This window comes from Phalacrocorax carbo, chromosome Z (genome assembly GCF_963921805.1).
Source record: "Phalacrocorax carbo chromosome Z, bPhaCar2.1, whole genome shotgun sequence".
NCBI lineage: Eukaryota > Metazoa > Chordata > Aves > Suliformes > Phalacrocoracidae > Phalacrocorax > Phalacrocorax carbo.
Window position 1 is genome coordinate 42,247,357 of NC_087548.1, and position 24,396 is coordinate 42,271,752.

General features: G+C 41.4%; 1 protein-coding gene across 3 annotated transcripts in view; it reads left to right on the plus strand.

Annotated features, from left to right (window-relative positions):
* LOC104045385 (TLE family member 4, transcriptional corepressor) overlaps window positions 1-24,396 on the plus strand; it is a 99,844-nt gene that overhangs the window by 63,456 nt on the left and 11,992 nt on the right. For all 3 annotated transcript variants that reach the window (XM_064438030.1, XM_064438031.1, XM_064438032.1), the window contains 3 exons: window positions 21,015-21,134; window positions 21,685-21,738; window positions 23,050-23,202. In XM_064438030.1, the coding sequence (XP_064294100.1) occupies window positions 21,015-21,134; window positions 21,685-21,738; window positions 23,050-23,202 (327 nt within the window). The remainder of the gene's footprint in view (window positions 1-21,014; window positions 21,135-21,684; window positions 21,739-23,049; window positions 23,203-24,396) is intronic.

The window sequence follows — 24,396 nt, forward strand, 5'->3', positions numbered from 1 at the left end:
TGTTGTAGCCCTTGGCACTGCGACACCGAGCATCATCTGGACATGGGATTTTCCCTTTCCTTCTTCACAGAGACTGCAGCTTTGGAGGGGCTGTGGTAAAGGTTTTGGTGTTGCTGGCTTGCTGGTGTCACATGTTGGGATTCCAAATGAGACTGTATTTTTTCTCGTAATGTGTCTGGGAAGTTAGTGAGTGTGGGTTGGTTGTTTGTTTTTTTTTTTTCCTCTTTCTTTCAAAGTTACTGAGGAACGTGTGTCTGCCATCAGTAGTCTATTAGTCTAGTGTGACACTCATGCTGCCCTTGCACTTGCCAGTATCAGTTTGGTCCCCAGAACCTACTATGCACTACCACAGTCAGGGCATTAGCTTGCCTGTGGCCGAAAACTTCAATGCTGGGCAGGCAGGACCAGGTGCCGAGGATGCATTTTCCAGCATTTCTAGGCTGGAAGCAGAGACCATGTGTGTGTCCCCTCCTCCCCATCTCCGCTTTCCTCTGTGAGCCAGACGTGCATAGTGATGCTCTTAATAACACTCGGAGGGTTAAATGTGGATAAACACAAAACAAGGCTACTGAAAAGCCTGACGATTATCATGCAGCATTTCTCGGACTATAGCCCCCGAGACGCACTTCATAAAGCCAATAAAGCGCGCGCCGGTGGTCTCACGTTGCCCTGGCAACGGACCACAGGGCACCCTGTGTGTGAAATGCATGAACATCTGCGAATTAATCTTTTTTAGTTTGTTCTTTCCTTGGCACCGGTGGAGCCGCACTGGCTGGCAGCAGCAGGGGCTGAGCTGGAGGGTCCCCCAGGGATGTCCCCAAGCTCTGGCAGAGCGGTTGAAGCCTTGTCGTCCCAGCAGCGTTTCCCGTGGCGTAGGGACTCGGCCTGACGGCACTCTGGCTGGGATGCTTTCAGCTTCACAAGGGAATGAATAAAAAAATTTTCTCCAAAGTCAAGGTGTTACTGGGCATGTTGGTGTGCTGTGAAAAAAATAATCTGAGGGGAAAACTGAAATAAGTGCTCATGTCTGCACCGCAGCTTATTGGACTTCACCGCTCCCGTGCTTTGCCCTCACTGGATTGTAGCGGCAACAGAAGTCGAGGGGTAGCTGGTTTTGTGCAAAACGTAAGATGGAGATGTGTAACAAAAATCGGCAGCGTGATAACTGACCCGGCAAGACAGCCATCCGCGACTGTGCTGGAGAGATGCAAAATCCCAGGGAAAGGTAGTTTCCACTGCCTCCCAGCGCAATTACCAAGCGCACCAGCACAGTCGTTAGCATCCTGCCTGCACCCTTGCTAGTGCGCAGGTTTTCTTTCCCCGGCCGCTGGCTGTGAGCTTGCCCCGCTGTTCTCCACTGAGTCTCTGGGAGGACTGTAGGGGGAACACTGTGTATGTCGTATCGTCAGCTAATGCTGGCTGCAATCAGTGTTTTAATGAAGTATTGGAAGTGAAATGCCGCTTTAATCTGCTAATTGCATTAAGAGGACTGCAGATTGCTCTGTATCACTTCTTTTTGAGCTGCAAGCTTATCAAAGAGTACTGAGGTGCTTTTAAGTGAGGTATTGCAGCCAGTTGGACGCTACTTGTTTGCATGCGAATATTAGCAGGCACAGCTGTACCTCTGTTTTTCTGCCTCTGGAGAGGTGGTGAATGCAGCTGTGGGAGTTTCCTTAAACGTACTTACGAGTAAGTGGGGTGGAGGGTAGGGAGAAGGGAAAAATTTCGACAAGGTTTGTTCCTTTTTTCATTCACAGGGTGAGCAGCCTGACGTGGCTTTCCTGTGCAGTGAAGCTGACGTATTTCAAGCCACTATATTTTTTAAAAGAGCGCATACAGTATTTTCTTTCATATAGTAATCTTGCAAGGTCAAACTAAATAATAATATTGATTTTGCTGGCGGTGTCCTCTTTTGTCAGACTGGTGTGTGCTGCAGAGGTGCAGCGCAGGTATATGGAAAAAGGGCCAGGGGAGGTGTCTCCCCATGGCAGCTAACCTCAGAAGAAGGGCCGTCCACAGGGTTCCGTGGTATGAGTTTGGCACAGACCACACACAACACAAAACTGGGCAGCTACCTCCACATATTTCTGAGTCTGTTGCTCATTTTATTTTAATAACAAAGTGGCCAGACAATATAGAAATCATTGCTTGCATTGAGTTGAAAAGCCAATGCTGACCTAAATAACATGAAGCTTTGCCTTGTGATGCTACACCACCAGGCATTAGGAAATCATTGTACTTGGCTTGCAGTAATTACAGCTGTAATTTATATTTCTTGTCTCTCCCTGATACGTTTGCTGAAACCATACCTGTTGATGCTGTATTTCTGTCCCACCTCTCTATTTGTTTTAAAAATACCAAACTGCAATTTATTTTAGCCCTCGAGGAAATGAATGTTTTGCTTTTCCTCCCCTGCTTTGAGAACAGGGTTTCTTGCAATGACCTGCAAATATTATTTTGTAATGAGCTTTGCTGTCCCATACTGCAAAATATGAGAGGAATTCAATGACTGAATAATTTTAAAATAATCCCGTTAAAATCAATTACAGTAAACCTTGTGGGGTGAGAGAAACCATTTTTCTGCCATTCCCTTGAAGTATGGTATCTTTCCAAGTACCCTGTCAGGATGCATAACTGGCTTAGAGTAGCAAAGGCACCCTGCTTTCAGCATAAAGGCAGCCTGTCCAGGGTCAGTTTACTGCCTTTATAAAAAGCACTGTATGCTCACCACCTAGGTAGCCTAAAAGCTTTATATCACACCGCAGGGTATTTGAAAGCAATTAAGTATTTAGCAGACCTTCTGTAGGACTCTTGCGTGTTTCATGAAGGTTTTCTGGTAACTGCGTTACCTCCAGCCATGGTGAAGACTGGAGGTGGCATTTTTGGACCCTTCTTCCTGCTTCATGACATGAGGAAGAGGAGGCATTTTTGCGTGGTGTCGTCTCTTCCCTGTTCTGTTTTCGAGTATCTAGCATCAGACTGCAGATTTTTCCCAGCTAATCTATGCAAGGTTCAGTCCTTTTGAGATCAGATATTTTCTGTGCTATAGTACCTCTCTGTTGTGCCTTTGGTCTTCATGGACCCAAAACCATTTTGCAAAAACTACTAATGACTGTTAACAGTCAAGTCCGTGGTTCTGCTAATAGTGATAACCAAACTTAGTGTTGCAAATACCAATAACTTTATTTATAACAGTAAATTTAACTGAAGTTTCCCACCAAGTGGAGTAGGGCTCAAATGGGTACTAACAGCTGTGGGAATCACAAAGTGATGGAGCTGCAGTTCCTTAGTAGACAATTGTTTCATAATTGTTTTGGACAGAAAGGGGAAGAAAACTTTATTTGATTGAAGAATGCTCTTTATGTTGACAACACACAACTCCTGAGGTTGCTGCAGTGCAATCACTGTAAAATGGTTTGTTTTACAAACAAAATATGTTACAGATTCTAATTTTACAAACAAAATGTATGTGTTTTAATTTGACATACAGACAGAATTTCTCTTACTGTTTTGCTAAGTCTTAAAACTGCCAGGGATTCTCTCTGGAATACTAGTTATTCCGCATGCACAACTGCTACTGTAGATGTCAAAAATAAAATATTTATAAGTGTGATTGATATTGTGTTCTGGCTCAAGATATGTATCCGTCTAACACTGCACTGTGATGTATATGTAAACTGGTCTTAGGAGGAATATTTGTTCATATTCATGGTTGTTCCTTCTAATAGTGAGATTAAATCAAAACAAGCCCCACTCATCTAATTTGCCCATTTTCTTAAAGTTTACTTAAAGTTTAAAAAGAATATGTTAATGTAATGATATGGTTGTGAGGAAAGCCAACAAAAACAAGGAAGCAGACATCTGGAGGTGGCTGTTTCCCACACTAAAGACGCAACTGATGTAAAAGATGTCATGCTTAGCACTTGGTTCTATGCTGTATGACTAGTTTGCGCTGCTCTTTGAAAGTGTAAACATGAACCCTGGTGAAACCTCTGGAGAAAAGCACTGGAACAGCCTTGTGGCTGCAGAGAAAGAAACGCTAAGGTGGGTGATTAGGAAGAGATCAAATGAGCATGGGGTGGGGGGGCAGAGGGAGGGACAGATGTGAGAATAAATGCATGTTTCCTCTCTGCATCCACCTGACTAACTACGGTGCTTATTTTTATCCACATTTTACATATTCTCTGGAGAGAACTCTTTTGCAGCTTGCATGAAAAAAGAGGAAGAAAAATCATAGGCAGCAGCCTTGATTATGCTGCTGTATAAAGATCAGGCAGCTAGTAGACCAATGCGTGCCTAGCACTTGTAAGTTAAAAGCTGTTTGCTCTCTCTGCTGTGACACCAGAAGCAAGGTGTAGGAAGACATTAATCCTCTGAACATTAACGCTTTCCAAGATCATAGGTTACCGTTGTTCTCTGTTATGTCAGAATTTGCCTAATGTTTCCTTTTCTCCTGTCGGACATCTGGTGGTTCCTCGGAAATATTTGAAGAGCCATCGTTTAGGAAAGCCTTGAATAATTCACGCAACAAATGATTAGGCAAGCACTTGTCTATCTAACTGAATTATTCTGCATGTTTGCTGAAGCAGTAAAGCAGGAGAACAGCATTTCCTTCTCCGGAGGGTTTACAGTGGTAGTATTGACCCACCTAGTTATTGGGTTTCAGCCTTTTGTTGACACTGTTGTAAATGAAAGCAGCCTGGACAGGCACTGAGCAGCTGGGCTGGATAATTGTGAAGGATTCATGCTTGTTGCTGTTACCCCCAGTGTTTGTAGTGGGTTGTTTGCTTTGACTTTTGTTGAACTGTTGACAAAAGCATTAGATACAAATGGGAACAAATAAAGTGGTGAGATGCCAGGAGGGCTTGGCAGTAATGGTGGTTTTCATTCCGACTTAAATGGGGAATGTCGACACTTATCTGGATGGGAAATGGAAGGTGTGTTCAGCATTTGTGTGCTTTCCCCCTCCCCTTTCCCTTCCTTTCCTACTGCTAAATATGTTTTGGCAAACACAGGTGAATAAAAACAGAGTGGAGGCAATTTCACCATTGCCTTAACCCTTTGGCACCACGTTTTTGAAGCTCGCTCTGACTGTGGATGTCTTGCTGGGCAAATCCAGTGCCTGGCATGAAAGGATTAAGTATAAAAAGGGAAGGGGAGGAAAAAAAAAAAAAAAAGAGAGAAAGAAAAGGAGGGGGAGGTAGAAGGGGTAGAGTTGAGAAGAGAGAGGATTAAATAGAACAGTATACACTAAGTAGTATAGCCAGCAAAATTGAAGTCATTTACTGGAACGCTTTTAATTTGGTTTAAACAAAATACTCTTTTGTATATTCAAATGGGGAGTAGCTCAGCTGTTGTGAAGCCAGAAAATTAATGGTATTTTTAGTGAAATAGCAAAAGCATGTCAACAACATAGCTGTGGATGATAATGTTGGCATTTTATTCATGAGGAATTATCAATGCAGGTTACTGGACAACATAGTGTGACTGGAATGATTGGGCACAGGGGGGAAGCGGCTGTCCTACTGTAAGATGATTTCATTTTGCATTTAGTCTTCCAGGAAGAGAAGAAGGAGAGGGAAAGGAAACATTTAAAAATACGTGTCTAAGATACCTATCCTTGTGTTTTCTGGCTCCCGGAGACTAACCTTTTTACCTCTGTCTGACTCACAGTTTTGTCACTGCTTTTTTTTTTTTTTTTTTTTTGCCAGCTGTCCTTTCTTTTTAAGTCTTTCTTGAGGGATGGCAGAGAATAAAGGCAGAGTTGCATTACAATATCTTTGCTGAAAAGGCAGTTTTGGTGCTGGAGGAGCTGCAAGTTTGTTCTAGCCATGTCTGGCTCTTGAGTTTTGTGCCTGAGCATTGTTTGCTTGGGACTCTTAATGCATTTAATGTGTTGTGAAATATGGTTACCTTGGCTGGTCATGGAGGAAGTTAGTGTATAATCTGGAAGGTCTTGCCACTTGGCAGGAGAGATGCTTCATATTTGTTATTCCAGCTATACTTTTCTTGTAGCAATCAACCTCAATGTGTTGTGCAGGTCACCTGGAAAGTGGCAAATAGAGTTCACAGGGATAAAGACACTACTGCGATGAAAGAAGACACAGTTTTGTATTCCTGTCTGAAGGCATACGAAGGTATTACTTGCCTCAGCTGTAGCACGTGTATCTGGTGGTATCTGAGATGCCCACAGGGTTTTGGAACACCAAAGTTGTCATATGCAGGTATTTTTTGTCATCTGCCTTCATGTGGCTTCAAGTTGTCCTAAAACCAAATGCCACAGTAGCAAGGTAATCGTGGCATTTATAGACCCACTTTGAGCAATCATCCGTGAGTGTTTTCTTTATTCCCCTTTGTTATGGTTGCCATATTGTTCCTAGTCTCTTCACAATAAGAAAAGAAGGGAAACACAAAAAGAGATAAGGAAGAAATTGCCTTTTACTGCTGCCATTGCTAAGGTTTCTTGCAACATGCAGCAAGTTTATTGTGGCAAACCACAGTCCTTTGGACGTCAGCAAGAAGCGTTTTGCCCAGATGTTAAATACCATGAGATCAGGGCCTGAATTTGTTATTAATCCCACAAATATTAAAAGAAAGTGAAGAAATATCAGGCTATTTCCAGCAAACATGTACTGGGAGTGGTGTTACTGTAAATACCAGCTAGTGCATGATGAATCCCCAACACTTTTTGTCTCCCTCTTTGGGGAATATCCTGAACAATTCTACAGGGGGCTAAAGAAATTCTCATAGCAAATTTCAACCTTGAATGAAGGAAAAATGAGAAATCTCAGAAAAGTAGGGACTTAAAGCCCAAAGCCCAATCAAAAAAGTATATTCCATAATCATGTCTGCACAACATTTGGGAAATCCAGTTTTGGGTCATCTAAATTGTGTGAAAATTTAGAAAAAAACAACTCATGAATGTTCTGCAGCATTGCCTGGATGATTTTTAATCGAGCTAGGATAGTTTTCTGATTTCATGTGAAATGCACTTTCCTCTGTCCTCTGTAGCACAGAGTTAGCTCTTAAGGCTGATCTGCTTTGCTTGCAGACCTGTAGGAAGGGCCCCAAGCTGTGCTTTACTGGGGGAAGGCATGAGTTTCAGGAAGCTGAGACCTGGAAGCGGGAAAGGGCTTCTGGAAAGAATTTGCATTGGAGTAACAATAGTTTTGAATGATTACAGGAGCAAGGAGGACGGAGAGAAGTGTTATACTACACAGGCTGAGATCGAATTAGACTCGCCCAAATTGCAAAGTGATCATACATCACAGTGCAAGATGTTTTTTGCATATTCTGACATCAGAAAATGGGAGTGCTAAACTGGCCAGGTAGGAATAAGAGTGGAGATGGGAAAGAGCTTTCAATAATGTAGAACAGGAAACTAAAACAATGAAACAGAAGTAGGACAGAGAGATGATGCCCTAAATCAGTGGTGCACAACCTTCAGCACAGAAGGTCTTTGCTGGCAACATGCCATGAGCCTGTGGGCTGCACCTATTTTGCATATAATTTACATTGGATTTTAATCAGATAAGCACACACCCTGTTTGTTTTTCTTATTTACGGAGTGCTGTAAGTGCAAACACTGCATAGCACAAAGCAATAAAAGATAGTGTACTTGGTGGGTTATAGTAAAAGGAGTGATGATGGGAAGACTGGCTCTGTGGTTTTGAAATCAGGGAGGTTTATCTGACATCTGGCTGTCTTTGAGAAGGCCTTACACATTCTGAAGTACGAGTTTATTAGGCAGCGGCAGGTTTGGCTTTGTTCACATTTCAAATACATAAGGTTAATTTGAGATAAATAATTTCAAAGACAAGCTTGCAGATAGCACATTTCCTGGTTAATTCTGTTACCCATGGGTAATTTAGAAAACAACCACCACCAGCAGTATTTTCTTCCTGAAATTTTGTTCAGAGTTAAGTTAGTTACATCTCAGATATAGTGACTTCAGGTTCTCGTGAGTTTAGCTGATGACAGTTTTATGTATGACGCAGAAATGTTTCCTCTTTCATATTTTCTTTGTCTGTGAGATTTATGCAAACTAAGAATGGGCTAAAGTTACTGTTTGTAGTTGTATTAATTTCTGGAATTTTGTATAGGCACTCTGTTACAGTAGTTAGATTGCTCTAGTCATCTAGTTGTGGTTTGGCTGATAAAATGAAGACTGATGTCTTTCCCCCACCCCTTATTTTTCCATTTCAGTCTAGGATATTTAATGGATCCATCCCTGTGATACTGGAGTACCTCCAAATCTTCAATACATTAATTGTCACAACAACCCTGCAAGGGAAAAAACCACTCTCTAGGCTTCTGAAATTATCCCTATTTTATAGATAATGAACTGAGGCATGAAGAGGCTTAATTGACTTCACAGGATCAGACAAAGAGCAGACTACTGAACCTGGATTTCCCAAATATAATCAGTTTTCCATCCTTTCCAGTTTTATTTTTTTGCTCAACCACCAGTGTTACCTTGTGATCCATTTTTACCTAATTCCTCCTTTTAAAACCTCTCAATGGATGTGAGTCCCATTCATGGCAACTGCATGCATGCACCTTTCTGGTGGTAGCTCTTGTGGGCTACTTCGCTCAGTCCTTTTGGGCTAATTCCTATTTTCGCTGACTACCTAATCTCTGTGTGTTTTTTTCAGAAGAGAAGCTTTTGTTGAATTTTCATCCTTCCTTGGTGTTTGATTAGATGGCTCCTGTGTGGTAGAGATCGTTCAATGATGCATGGGGTTGAGTGTAGCAGAATCAGCAGGAGGTCACTGCACTGTTGCGGGGGGGTCACGGCAGGGGGAGCACGCGGTGCAATGTCCCCCCGAGGCTAACCAGCCACCATGCAGCATATATACACCATGCCATGAACCACACACTAAGACCTCGGGGATAATGCTAACCCATCTTGGTAGCACAGCACCCACCAGCAGCATGACTCTGACAGCCCACCCCTGTGCCTGAGCTGTTCCCCATCACATTACCTCTGGCCCATGGCCACGCTAGCAGGGCTCTGTCACTTCCCATACATGGGGCAAGGTTGTTCAGCTGTGGATGGATTGCTGGCACAGCGCTCTGCTGCCAGCTAGCAAGGTGCCCAGCGCAGCCTGCTGCATGGCTGGAGGACTCCCCTAGGCTTCCTCCCGTGCTGCTGTGGAGAGAGCAGCCCCAGAGGTGGATATGGCAATGTGATCTTTGTCAGTAGTGAAAGCACCCTGTGGGGAGAGTGTGTAGGCAGGGAAGAAGGATTTCCATCTGCGGGCTGGAGCTCCAGATACAATTGTGCCTGCTGTGAAAGAGCTTGTTACACTTTCTCACTGTAAGGGCTCCATCTGGTGCTCTAGGTGTCTTTAAATGGAAATTTACATTTACTGTCAGATCTAAAGTCTACTCACAATAAATAGTCTGATGGTCTTACCAGTCACAACAAAAGCTGAAAGCCTTTCCCTCACCTCCTACCCTGTAATACAAAAGGCAGGGGAGGACAGTGAAATAGAGAGGGGTGGACTGGGCAGGTTCAAAATCTGTCCCTATTGTAGTAGGAAGAAGTAATGAAGACCCACTTTAAAATTCAAGATTTCTGTGTCTTAGGGCAAGATTTACCTTATTACTGAGAGCAAGAAGGTGGCAAGGAAACAGAGTCTGCTGTTGCTCAAGCAGCCCAGATGTTGGTTAGTAACTGGTGAGACTTACAACTCAACACCTTAAATTATAGCTAGAGGTTTGCTGGATATGCTTTATGTACTTGATGTAAAGTTCCACTCACTCATCAGGACAAGCATGCCCTGCGTTGATGTCAAATTTGAAGATGGTACATGCAGAGATGATCATAGTAGTTAAGCCTTGCAGTAGGAAATATGTTGTTCTCTATTCTGACTTCTGCCTTGAAAGTCATGGTCTTGGCAGCTACTAAGGAGAAAAAGTGCACTGAGAAACAGCTGCAATCTGGGATTTAATAACCCTCCCCAACTGAGAATTCCATTTTACAAGTTATCCCATGCATCCTTCCAGGCTCCTTTTTTGTCTTCTCACCGCTTAGCTGCTTCAGTCTCATCTGGACCAGTTTTTACAACTAAAATAATTCCTGACTGTGTATAAAATCAAGCTGCTTGGTTAGGTGTCCATTAAAATATGGGTGTTGGTTTTTAACATCCTCCAAAGCAAGTCCAAAAATGCTTGTCTTTGCTGTTGCACTACCAAAGTGAATAGTGGTTAGAGGAAATTTTCCATACAGAGGAAGCTTGGGGAGACTTTTCCTTCACTCTGTAACTCTGAGTTTTATAGTGCTGCTTGGGTCTTTGATCTCCACACTCTTAATTGGCTCACAGGGAGGTTATTTACAGTCAGAAAGAAAAGTACCTTGAACTTGTCATTTTAATAAACTTGTTACTTGCTAGCTTCTCTAGAGGCATCCCAAATGGAAATAAACATCTTTCATTTTGTTTTATAAATAAATTTTAAAAATGGTTTCCTAGACAACCTTGATGAAATGTCAACTTCTTCTCAGATCTAAACTCACACCATAGGTATTGTTATTTCCATCCCTGCTGGGTAATTTGTACACTGCAATAGTTTGTTTGGAAACATGCTTGTTGTTCTTTAAAGTGTACTTAATGCTAGATTAGAGAACATAAGACTTTTTTTTGTCTCTTGTTTCCACCAGCTCATTTCTAAACCATTTAAAATAAAGAGCTTGAGCATGTATGGTATTTAAAAAACCTTTCACATGATGTTTTTAAAACAGATCAATTTCAGCATTAAAGTGTTAGGAATTCCGCCAAGGAAAATTCAACTCAGGATTGTATAGCTATAATGATAATGTATTATACCCGTCTTCCTTGAAAATGATTGTAACAGTAGAGTTGAACCTAGTGAATTACATAATTTAGGAGCATTTGCCAGAATGCTCTTTTAGGGGGATTACTGTAGTCTTCCCTTAACAAAAGCAAAGGGAAAGATGGATCATATTATGAAGTACTTAAACGAGCGAGAACAGTCTTCGCAAATTATCTAAGATAACTCATTTGAGTAGAACAGAAGGTCATGTGTGTGTATGCCAGTTACAACACTTAACTACTTGGCAGAGTGTAGGGGGAGTACAAGAGGGAGATTTTTGCTTTTCCTCTCCTCTAGCCTGAATTAAAAATGTATTGGCTGCTCATTTCTGACATCAAAACATTTCCAGCTAGCCTGAAGTTAGTATTTGATTGTGCTTTTAACGTTTAAAAAATTAACAGCATGACCTGTCTAATATAAATTATGAAAGGCCCAGAAAAATAAAAGCTACTGCTGCTTCTCTTGGCAAAGCTCTAGGATGTTCAGGAGTTGTAATGCATCTACAAATCTGGCAGAAGGGACTCTGTTTTATTTTTTCAGTCTTCAAAGTAGGTGTTGTACATATAATGTGCTATTACATTCTCATGTAACGGCTTTAAGGATGACTGCAGGATCTGTGTTCCCACCACTCTTCCATCCATTCCACTTAACCAGAGTCCTTTATTTGAAGAATGAGACTGGGGACAATTATTTTTGTGGCAGGCTGAGGTCCAGATTCTGAGTAGCACACAGTAGGCATCTGAAGTTCAGCACACATGTACATTCCTCTGATTTCTTTATCTGCCTTGTGACTTCCCTGAGATCAAAGTGTGTGCCTCAAATCTGGCATCTGCTTGAGTGCTTTCCTGAATAGGAAATAGGATAATTTCCTGAACAAGGGTCTTGGGAACACAAGTAAGTGAGTATAGATGAAGTGAGGCAGACATAATGGGCTTGAATGTTACTTGGGCAGAGAGGCAAACAGTATTGCTCAAAGATTTCTTTCTGGAAGGTATTTTTATAGATGGTTGGGAGAATGTTTTGCTTTAGTATCAGCATGAAGTGGAATTCACTAATATTAAATAGCACCCAGCCATGTTTTATCCACCTGCCCAATTAAAAGACTGGTTGGATAATGAATGCTCTTTTCACTGGGTGCTTAGCAGTGGCTGTGGCTTCCTAAATCATGTAAGATACTAGAAAAGCATAAAATATATCGGGTCTTCAGAAGCCATACGAGATCTGACAGGGGAAGAGATGAGCAAATTGCCAGTCTCTTAGTTAATATGGGAGAAAAACGTGAACATGTTTCTGCTGATTGAAGCAATCGGGATGTGGAGTGAATGTTTCTATTGAATTTTAGGGTGCTTTTTGTAGCCTCTTGAAGGCTACCTTCTTTCCCATCACTTTTCTACTGATCAAGTCAGGAGCAAATAGGATTAAAAATGGCGAGAAGGGAGGGAACAAGTCAGAAAGTGTAGAAAGAGATCATCAGCTCTGTCCGTGAGGTACTCAGTTAAAACAATAATTTGCTTTGTTTTCTTACTGTCTCCTAGGTCATCTCTGCAGCAAAACAACTATAAAATCCTTCAGAGACAAACAGGCAGAAGGAAAGAAAATGAAAGTGTTTTTCCCTGAAGGGAAATATATGTTTATCCTGTATATGGATAGATTGGAAGGGAACAGAAATGTGAAAACTCAAAACTGATGCCTTTGACATGAATGTAGCCTACATTAGATGTAACCAAAACTAAAAATGTGGGGCACTGGCACACAGTACCTGATTGAAAGCAGCTAAATGGAGTGTCTCGTGGGAATGTATTCAGACATGATCTCTGTGGTTTTAAATCAACAAAAAAAGGCTAATTAGCGCTAGGTTATATGCTTCTGGTCAAAATGAAGAATTAGATAGGGAATGTAAATCCCAGGACAAAGTTGTTAGGACCTGTCACATGAAAACTGAATCTACTTAGCTGTCCCTGGAGAAGGCGATGCTTAAAGCCTGATCATTACTGCTTTAACATGGAAAATCTGGGGGGTGTAGGTGTGTGTATTTTTTACCTCCTAACCTCTGTTGCTGGTACTGACGAGATTTTTATAACCCCTGTGGCTAGAGCCACGGCAGGAAAGTATTTGCGTTCAGCCTTGCTCAGTGCCGTTCAGTCCATTTCAATCACTGTGCAGAGTGAAAGGATAACAGTTTTTCTGAGGTGCTTGGTCTGAAAAGAGGGCTCTAAGCAAAAGCCAGTTATTCTTCAGAGGAATTTTGTGATTCTTGCAGATATTTTTTTAACAAAGTGTAAAGCACACTGACACAGTCCTTCAACGGCTATTATAAAAAATTCCCTCTTTAGTGTTTTCTTACTATTCTAAAAACTAACTGAATTACCTTGTGTGTTCTGTTTGAATTCAGTTGCTATGTAAATGTAATTAGTGTTAATACTCTGGAGATATTTTGTATGTTGGGAATTTTCTGTGCGCGTCTGTCATCAGCTTTCAAAGAACAGTTACGGAGCTGCTGGTTTTCCTTGTGTTGTGGCATGCCACTGAATCAAAGTCCGTAATGCAGGCTGGTAGTTAGCCTGCTCTCTCCCTTTCATGGTGGTGAGCCCACAATTAAATTGCTGTATTGAATGCTCCGGCTGGTTGAGCTTTTTCTCTTATCCTGTGATTGCATGCTCTCCCGTGCTTTTTTTCCCCTAGTTAACTCCCAGTACTCTCCTCTGTTTCTGTTTTGCTAGAGCTACTCAAACTGTTTCAGGTCTCTGCTGAAGGAAGTAGCATGAAAGATCAGTAATTGGAACCCCAAATAAATATTTGAGGAGTGGAGAGCTGTAGTTCCACGTTGCCTTGGCACTGCTCTGTTCCTCAGATTTCCAAAGATGCTTATATTTACCCTGAGTCCTTCTGAATCGCTGTAACTCACTGGCCTTTGACCCCTCCATTTCAGTGTGTCTGATTTTGGTTAAAGTAGCATTTAGGGGTTTGTATGCTGTGATGACCAACATGCAGGTTTGTCCGAGATTGGGGCATTTATTTTCTAAAATGCCAGCACCATGGTTTTCTCTGTCTAGTAGCATTTTCACACCAGATGCCATTGTAATGCAGGAGCACTTAGTTTTCTAGGATCATGAGGGACCGAATTCTTTTGCAGCCTGTATATGCCCTGAGGTTCACCTCCTGTATTGCCTATACCAGTTGCAATTTGTGCCTTAACACCTTCTTGCAAATATTGTCACTCCATCCAAATTACCTGCTCTGCTGTGTGCTGAAGCATGTGGTCTTAGTTTGGGGCCCACTCGGGGAGGAGAGCAAAGCGCAGGGCAGTGAATGGAGAATGGATCAGGCGAATTGCTCTGTGGATTAAGGGGGAGGATGTTTGACAATGCCTGGGTTATGTTACCATCAATTAAATTCAATATTTACGAGTTGACAGATGTGGGTGAGAGCAGACTTGATGGTAAGTGTAATCTGTGAACTTTGAAGCTTCTGTAAACCTATCAGAAATGTTTAACTCGTTTTCCTGCTCGTCTGTTTCTTTTTCTTTTGTTCCCTGCTGAAACCAGGTCCTTTGTTCAAACTGTCTTGCTTACCAAAGGGTGCTTGTTATTCTTGCCACACTCCTTGATTTCACTACCTTCATGTGCCTGTGCTAAGATATACTTTAACTTAAACCTGTCTTTCCTTTTTGCCTCACAGCTGTGCTCCTCTACTGCTTCACTGCTTGTACTTAAGCTACATCGGTTCTTCTCGCCATCCTTTGACCCTCACAGTGTCAGTAGTGATTAGGCCTTATGTGTGTTATGTCCCTCAGCCAGTGATTACTGCAGAAGCTGTATTTTAAAGGATTTATTGCAAAAATCCATCTGTGAAAGGCTAGCCAGCAGGCCTCACCATTGCTTTAAAAGCCTACTTTTCTTGCCACCACCATGCACCTGTACACCAGGAGGGGCCAGAGAAACAAGAGCACATGCTGATAGGATTATACGTCAAAATTGCTAGGTGTCTCCAACTTCTGCTGTGTGGCCTGCTTAGCTTTTCCAGCAAATTGATAACTGAATGCTAAAATACATGACTGGAATTAACATGTACAACTAGTGGTTTATTGTTCATTTTATCACCCATTTTATAACGTCTAGAATTGATGCTTTTAATTAGCTTAGATTAAATACCACAGTGGTATCACCAGGGCAAGCAGGTCACCAGTGCAAACATTTACACGGATGTTTTTAAAGAAATTACATGCACATTTACGTAATGTATGTACATATCTATACTACTATTCATGTAAAACTTTTGAGAACACTTCTGTGTCGAAGACTAACTGCTGAGCCTACACTTTCTCTTTATTCTGGACGTCTTTATGGCAGTCTCATTGCTCTTGCAGCAGCACTGCACATCTAGACTTTGATGTTTTTTATGACACTCTTATCCACTAATTAACTTCATCAATTTTGCAATTAATGAAGTTAATTAGTGGGTAAAAATGCTATATAAGACTTCAAAGTTTGCATTTTAATCGTAGTTTGTATTAAAAATAATTGTCACACACTTGATTGCTAAACTCAATCCAGTTAGCTCAGACAGGGTCATGTGATATTAAAAACAGCTTTGTTCTGTATCTTTCCTAGCTAGTTACTAGCGTTTTTCACTAGCAATTACTGAGACCGTCCAGTATCTGAAAACACAGCTACAGGGAAAATGCAGCAAATGAGACAAAAAATGGTATGCTATGGTATGGCTGAGTAGAAGCTGGGTTTCAGTTAGGGTGGGTAGAGAAACAAGTTGGAAAAAGGGGGATGTGAAAATATTTTAAAAGTTTGCCATGACTGGTGGTATATGTGGAAAAAATACTTGGCCACCAGCCTCCCATCCTTTGGTGAGCCATTTTGGAGGAGATGCACTCCAGGCTGGACTGCCTGACTGTGCCAGCCTGATCATGACCTACTGCATAAACCTAAAGGGAAAGGCATGGTAAGGAAAAAACACTTGCCTAAGTAAGGACAGCAAAGGGGGGATGTTGGAAAATTAAAACAAAGACCACAAAATTTGTAAGGCAGGAGTGGATACTGGGATGTAGTAATAGCAATACAGTAATAGTAATAATAATGATGACAATAATAATAATGATAATGAGAACAAAAAGCTGTAGCAGCAGTGTAGGTTTGGGTGACCTCAGCAGCACAGCCACTATGCAGACACTCTGTATGGTGTCTGTAGCGCAGCCTACAACATTTCACACCCATCTCCCTCAGTTAATAAAAGTAATGTACCTGTGCCTACGGGTATATGTAAATTAATGCTTTTTTTCTGACAGATGGGTGTTGCCTTATAGTTAGAGCTATACAGAAGGTTTGCTGTGTGGAAGCTCTTCGTTACAGGTTTTCCTCCTGGGTGCATGGTCTTGGTGGGCTATGCTGGACTGTCCCTTTCTCTTGCTCAGGTGTTTCTGACGCCCTGCGCTGTCACCTCTCAGCTGGGACCTCTCCCACCTTGTACCACTCATTACTCACCAGAGCCTCATCCCTCACGTGTCAGAAGTTGCAGCACTCCCCCCTGCCCCGCGTTTCTGATTTAAACATATGATTTTATCTAAAAGAGCTAAGTGCTCCAAGCCCAAGCCTGGAGCAGTGCCTGAGTCCAAGCTCTGGTTCCGGTATGTCCGTCTATAACATTGACACCAGCCCACCAAGCAGCATTACTGCCTGGTCGTTTCCCTGCGATGCATATTGTATCCAATTTTATAGTTTCTTTTATACTTTCAACAGACTTTATAACAGCAATAATGTCATTCAGATAATTATACCGTAATTGACCTTAGCGTTGAGCATCCTTGGCTTTTACTGCAGTTTGCTTAATACTTCAGGATGGTCAATTATCTCGTAATTCCCACTTTGTTGGGAATTATTGTTTTAATTATTACACTCCAAATACATCATTTTGGCATAGTAGTAAGGGTACGCTGGGGAATGGTCATATTCATGAATGCTTTAAAGAGTTACCAGTTTTATCATGTGGGAGGGCTTTTCATCCTGTCATCTCTAGTCATTACTTTTAACACTGATTTCATTTAATTATCACATAGTCTGCTCAGGCCAGGTCTTCATCTGCAGGAGCTAGCATATGGGGAGTTGGGGCTTGCAGGATTTGAGAGCGGTTGGATCGCTGCACAGTCTGACCATATTGGTTTCTTTTCTGCCATGTTACACTGTGAGTCCTCTGTGTTAATGCAAGTAACTTCCAGTGGAAGTTGGGAGTAAAACGGTGAAATTTTTTTTTTAAACACTTTTCTAAGCAATTTGAAGTATTGATTATCCTTAACAGGTAGCAAGCATGCTGATGTTTGCCCTGTAACCAGTGAGAATTTTAGAGCAGCATAAGAGGATTATATGGCCCTCTTTATATTCATTTAATTTGCTCCTGTGTGGCACTGGTACTCCACCAGGAGCAGTGCCTTGCCTGTGTTGGAGAGAAAACAGTGGTCCTTGTGGTGGGAGATGTTTTTGGTTAGCACTGGCCAAAACAGAGACTGAAGCATAGCATTGGTGCTTTACATCCTAGTGCAAAAGATACTGTGAGTCCAGTACTAGAAACACACTGTTCCACTTCTTAAGCAAATTGCGTGAACAAGGCAACATGCTCAGCCTTTCTATAAATGTATATACGTTCAGTTGGTTTTTGTCAGCATTTTGTGGTGTATTTAACGTGAATAAAAATGTTCTGCCTAAGCAGAATATGGAAAACCGGTGCATTTTGCTAAAACAGAAACTAAATATAACCCACTTTCACCAAAGAGTATTTTTTCATATGTCTGATCTAATTATTATATGTGAGCGAACTCTGTGTTGGTTAGTAGGAAAATGCTACTCTCTAGTAGATTAACACATTTTATTGAAGAAAACAGCAGTGTGAAAAGACTTTATTTCTCCATAAATTTTAATAGTTACTAAAGTGAGGACTCCAGCCCATTAAGTTACAGCCTACCAAGTCATAATACTGAATCACTTAATTTCTCTAAGTAGCTGTCCTATTCCAGCTTCTTAAAGGCAGCTGTTACGAGAGCACCGATGTTTTAATCAAGGAACAGGGCAGAGTCTGACAGCTAAACAGTGTGCTTCGATGAAGGTTTTCCTCCACGGTCTGCAAATGTAAGGATCTCTCTTGGAGTATGTAGACTCACACTCTCAGGAACCAAGGTGTGGGTGGGTACAGGATTGTATGTAGGAATCTGATGTCTGTGGAAACCATGAGGACATTGTTACATCCCAGAGTTTCTCACTGAAGATAAATCCTTAGAAGTGTATATAGGCTGAAAAGCCATTGCAAACGATAGTGAGAACTCAGTATGGGTAATAATGTTGTCCCTCACATGCTGAAAATAGTGAGCATTAGGTCCATAGGATGATCTATACCATAGCTCATTGGCATGACGTGTCTTTATTACTTAGCATAAGAGATAAATCTAGATCTGTCTGCACCAGTACCAGAGACCCCATGAGTCAGAGATCTTTATGTGGCAGGTGCGTTGCATGTTGAAGGGAAGAGAAGCTAGGACCGCAGCCATACTGATTGACTGGCAGCATGCAAGGAAGGGGGAGGTAGGACAATTAGAAGTGAGAATGTTTAGATTTGTTCTGTAGTAATTGTCTCTTGAGACAAAATAAAGTTAGTCGTAGTACACTGGCCAAATTTCAGTTTGGGGAATGGGATTCTGCCTGCTGTCAATAGGTCAATTGTCTCCGTTTTTCTGCTAGTGTCAGGTGAGATACCGCAGCAAGAGCTTTTCATACTGGTATCAGGTCTGATCCATCTTTGAAACGAAGAAACCATTAAGCAGTGTGCATTGCCCCAATGCCCAATGTGGTGCTCATCCTTTATGTGCTAGTGGTAATTATCTACTTTATCATTCTAGTAGGGAGCTTTAATTTATTACTTTATTAAGCAGTGAAATCAAAGATTAAAATGGTATCTATAGCACATAGCTAACTAGATTGTGAAAAATGAAACTATATGGTTTCAAATTTATGAAAATAAATATTTCTATTTAAATAAGTGCAGTAGTTTACTTCAATTCTTTAGACACCACTCTAATTTGTAGTTTACTGGTGATTATTTTTCTTCGTTTTAAAGCAAATTGCTTTCTGTAGGGTGAAGTTGAGAAATAATGAATTGAATTCACATTACAAGCTACTGCCTCCCAAATTGTAAATGAATATAAATGTAATAGGAGCATACTATTAAGATCTTCTGCAAAAGACTATGCTATATCGTTGCAGTAAGCAAATATATTTTTCAAGCCATCAGTTCATTTAATGTTGCATTTCTACTTGGCCTTTATTTTAAGGGCTTCTGTGCCTACTGCCACTACTGTCTCCAAATGTCTTAATAAGTGTTGTCTCTTCAGAGCAAAAAAAATAGCATTTTTAGTTTGTGTCGTTTACTATAATAGTTGGTTAATGATCTGCTTTAAAGCTAAATCAGTGATGTATTTTAAGATAGATGTGTTTGCTCAGGACAGGAAACCGTTGTCTACCTATTTTATACTGTCAGTGAGAGAGAGGGATGCAGGCAGGCAGGCAAATGGGAAGGGCAGAGGCTGTGTTCACCACTAGCTTTGTTCTAAAATTTTTATTTCTGCTCAGTGTACTTAGAGGGTTATTAACAATTCCCAAACAAAAATATGGAAGATTTTCCACCAGTCTGAGCTGCTTTTGATAAGAATTGGAAATTTTGGAGAAGTGGAAAGGAGGACCTGAGTGTCCCAGCAGGGTGAAATGTTCTCTCATGTGACTTGGGCAACAACCACAGCTTAAGTTCTGTGGTGAAATGTTCTTAATCCTTACCAGAAGTTTGTGATGTAATAAGTTAAGAAAAGAAAAAAATTCAGTAATAGCAATGGAACAGAAATTGCACAATGTAAATGCTAATTTCTTGGTTTGCATTCCTGGTAGTAGCTCTAAAATAAACCTACGGGGGTGTGCACTGAAAACCCCAAAATCAAACTGCTGCGTTATATAGTTTTATGCAGAACAATACCTGTCTATAATGTGTGGAGGAAGAACCCCTAAACCAGTGTTTCTGGATGAATGGGAGGATCTAAAATCCGACAGTAAGACTTCATTGGTTGTTAGTCCTCCCACCCTCTTATATAAAGAGGACAGAGAGGTGGAAACAGTCAGCAGAATTTAACTGAGAATTACCTTCATCTTCATTCCTGTCAGCTCTAATTTTGCAAAATGCCTGAACGCATCCTTACTTATGTACGTTCAACTGTTGACTTCAGTGTGAGATAAAGTTTAGTGCATGCTTAAATGCGTTCTTGAACTAGGGCCAAAAGCTGCTGCTGCTGCTAAAATCAATCCCAGAGGGAACTTTGCATCTTTCATTACTTCCTTTTTTGTATACCAAGACACAGGCTCCACCAAGCTCTGGAAATATGGTAGGAGTTGATAAATGTCGTCTGCCTTGTTTAAAGGAGTAGAGCAGAATTGTTGGATGACAGTGCATAAAGTACCTATTATCTTCTTGTCTCTCCTGTCCCATATGCATGCTTTTTAAGGATCATTAGTGAGGGCTGCAGAATGGCAAGAGAGACTCCCTGAGACATTGCCTTGTGTTTCTGTCTACTGCAGGCACAGTCTGTAATTGCAAAAGGCACCAAAATAAAATGAGTTTAGGCGTTTTCCTGTTTTTTTTCCTGCTGCGAGACTGTTAAGAAGCTTGCTGCTTCTTTGCTAGAACTCTTCATTCAAATGTTTGCTGAAATGCGACTTACCTTGAACTACTTTGTTCTTCTTGATTTACACAGGCAAACATACACATGTAGGCACCCATCCCCCTCTTCTGGGAATATTGATTTAACCCTGCATATTTGTAGAGGAAACAAGTCAAAACCAGGCCAATGCACAGTATTCCTAAAACAGTCCAAAGTAGCTCTACATTCATCCCATTGACACTGCAGATAGCGAGTACGATCCATTGGCTGATTGCCTTTATCTGTGTCTCTTGCAATGCATTGTGCACTTTTAATGCAAGACCCTTGTTGCGTCGCTATCACTGATTAAAACCCAAAGTCCTATCTGTGAGAACAACTCCAAATCATATTATGAGGTTAAGCTGTACTGAGGGATAGTGACAAATGAACCACTGTTTTGAATGAGCATTTGTTGATGTTTTCTCCATCTCTTTTCTGACTGTAGAGCTCTTCTGTATCTCCCTCTGCCAGTTTCAGAACAGCAGAAAAGCACAGAAATTCAACGGATTATTCTTCAGATAGTAAAAAACAGAAAACAGAAGAGAAGGAAATAGCAGCTCGTTATGTGAGTAAATTGTCTACATTGTTGAACTAAGTATTCCTCTGTAATTTCACCTGATCCATGATGCATAGCTAGTTTTAAAATTGAGGATCAAATTTTTAACAGGTTCTTACTGCCTGCCTCTAACACCTATGCTAGATAGAAAGTTTCAGTGTGTAGGATTGATAGTGTTTTTAACCATATGAATACAGAGGCACCTGGAAGGCATGTGACAAGAGGACTGAGCGTTAGTTAGGCTGGGACTTAGTAAATCTGGAGTCTGCCTTGGCTCCACTTCTCAGTGCAGTGCAACTTTGGATGAGGTTTTTCATCCTGTTTCCTTGTTGACCAATGTGAAACCAGGGAATAATGCTATAGCTGTGCAACCTGTTAAGGAGAAGCTGTGTAGGTCACCTAAGTATTATAGTTTTATTGTCACATAAAGATTGGTAAAAGCAAATGCTATGTTTTGTAGTTGTGAGCAGCCTTGCATTTCACTGGTTTATTTTTCCTTAGTACTTAAGAGATGTTGGGATATTAGATGTTTTTAACACATTGTGATTTGTCATTGCAGGACAGCGATGGTGAAAAGAGTGATGACAACTTGGTAGTTGATGTTTCCAATGAGGTATGCACAATGGTGGTTTTTGTACTTTACAGTGGTGGTGGTAGTGGTGGGTGTCTTCAGTGGTTTCTGTGTATATTGGGTGTATGAATAAGATTACAGCCTTTGCCTTCATAAAGGAGCTTGAAATGCCTGAGGGAACTTAGTCTTTCTGCAGAAAGCAAATCAGATAGAATCACAGAATGGTTTGGGTTGGAAGGGACCTTTAGAGGTCATCTAGTCCAACCCCTCCTGGAATGAACAGGGACATCTTCAACTAGATCAGGTTGCTCAGAGCCCTGCCCAACCTGACCATGAATGTTTCTAGGGATGGGGCATCTACCACCTCTCTGGGTGACCTGTTCCAGTGTTTCACCACCTTCACAGTAAAAATTTTTTTCCTTATATCTGGTCTAGATCTCTTCTCTTTTAGTGTAAAACCATTACCCCTTGTCCTGTTGCAGCAGGCCCTGCTAAAAGTTTGTCCCCATCTTTCTTATAGGCCCCCTTCAAGGACTGTAAGGACGCAATAATGTCTCCCTGCAGCCTTCTCTTCTCCAGGCTGAACAACCCCAACTCTCTCAGCCTTTCCTCATAGGAGAGGTGTTCCATCCCCCTGACAGTTTTTGTGGCCCTCCTCTGGACCTGCTCCAACAGGTCCATGTCATTCTTGTGCTGAGGGCTCCAATGCTGAACAGCACTCCAGGTGGGGTCTCACCAGACCGGAGTAGAGGGGCAGAATCACCTCCCTCAACCTGCTGGCTACGCTTCTTTTGATGCAGCACAGGGATACAGTTGGCTTTCTGGGCTGTAAGTGCACATTGTCAGCTCATGTCCAGGATTGTTGGCTCACATCCAGATCTGTAACACTTATTTCTACAAAGGACCCTTCTGTTTCTTGTATGAACCAAAAGTCTGCTTGAGATTTTTGAAGCCAGCCCAGCAGAGCAGATAGGATGTAGCTTGTAACTGTATCTGTGCTTTCTTTCAGGCTGTTGAGTTCTTTTGTGAACTTTATCAGATTTTCCAAGTGCCTCAAACCTTTTCAGTCTGTCACCTGACAAATGAGACTGATTTGCCTATTTCTATAGCTATAGATTTTTAATATTATTTTTCTTGGTTAATGGCATCAAATTTTAAGACTTACTGCAAAAAATAAAAAGTTGTCTTTCATTATCCATCTTGATTTCACAATTTTATCAGCTAAATCAATTAAGGACTGAAGGAAGATGTCATTTTTTATGACAGACCTTCATTCCAAAGGGAGAAGTGCTCAAGACAAGCACTAGCAGCTAGTATGGAGTTTTTACACTAACCCACGTTACTGATGTTTAGGATCCTTCCTCTCCACGAGGGAGCCCAGCACACTCTCCACGGGAGAATGGCTTGGACAAGACTCGACTGCTGAAGAAAGATGCACCAATTAGTCCAGCGTCTATTGCATCCTCCAGCAGTACTCCTTCCTCCAAATCCAAAGAACTTAGCCTTGTAAGTGCTTCAAAATGCTCCTGACCCACAGTCATACACTGAAACACAAGCTTACCGGATTTCTGTCTGGACAAAATTTGGATTTCCACAGCTATCAATAAAGCACTATGAAGCATCAATTTAAAATTTGTTGAATTTATTCCTTCAGGAGAATTTAATAAAATAATGAGAAATTCCACAGCCTTTTTTTGGAGGGGGGATAGGAAGAGGGGGTTTTTTTCGGATGGGAAGAGATTATTTTCACTGGTGGTGTGGGTAGGTGATAGATGGGCTGTGCTGAGAGATGTTTTTCTCCTCCCCCATATGAAAAAACTGTCATTCTGAGAATAAATAAGAGTACACAGGGGTTCCTTGAGCTGTTTTTCAGTACTGTGGTTTATAGCAAATTCAGTTCCCTGCTTGGATTTGATTTGGTTGTTAGCTTTGTTTGAATTACCAGGCCATATACAACAACAATAATTTTTATTTTCTATCTAAAAAGTAATCTGTCATTTACAAGAGCCTTCCTTGACTTGCATCACAAATCACAATGCAAAAATATATTTAAAAAAAAAGAGCTGCCTGTAAGTTGGGGGTGTTCTTTCCTTTCCTGTTTGTGACAACAGTTAATCACCTTCCTGAGCTGCACAGTAAGTCCCCTCTCAGTTCTTCACAGGTCAGGGTACACAATTATTTAAAGAAATGAGATAAAGAAAGCATAAAGTGAATGTAGTGCTCAGGAAGGTTGATGGAATGACAGGTTCAGGTCCGGGAGTCACTGGTTTGTCTGATGAACAAGCTTGTCACAAGAGCGACACTGCACAGTTCCTGACTTTATACCCATCACTGTCTCTGTCCTGTGTTTTCAGGTCCACATTTGGGCATGAGTTGTTGGTCAGTTGTGGGGGGGTTTTCTGCTCTTCTTGTCCAGCCAGCAATGGCCTCTCACAGAAACTCATAACCATAATGGGACAGGTCCACCATGAGCAGGGTGAGACCACTGACAGATTCTGCATATGCTGCTAATGTAATTGTCATATGGCAATGATTTGCAGTCATGGACCTCATTCTGAATCTTACGGATACCCCAACAAGGAAAGCTCTGAAGCCTGAGATAAATTCCCAGAGCCATTCCAAAATTTTCAGTGTGTCTGCAGCTTCTCTCCATTGTCGGGGACTGTTGAAACCCAAACCCAAAAGCTAAATATCACTAGT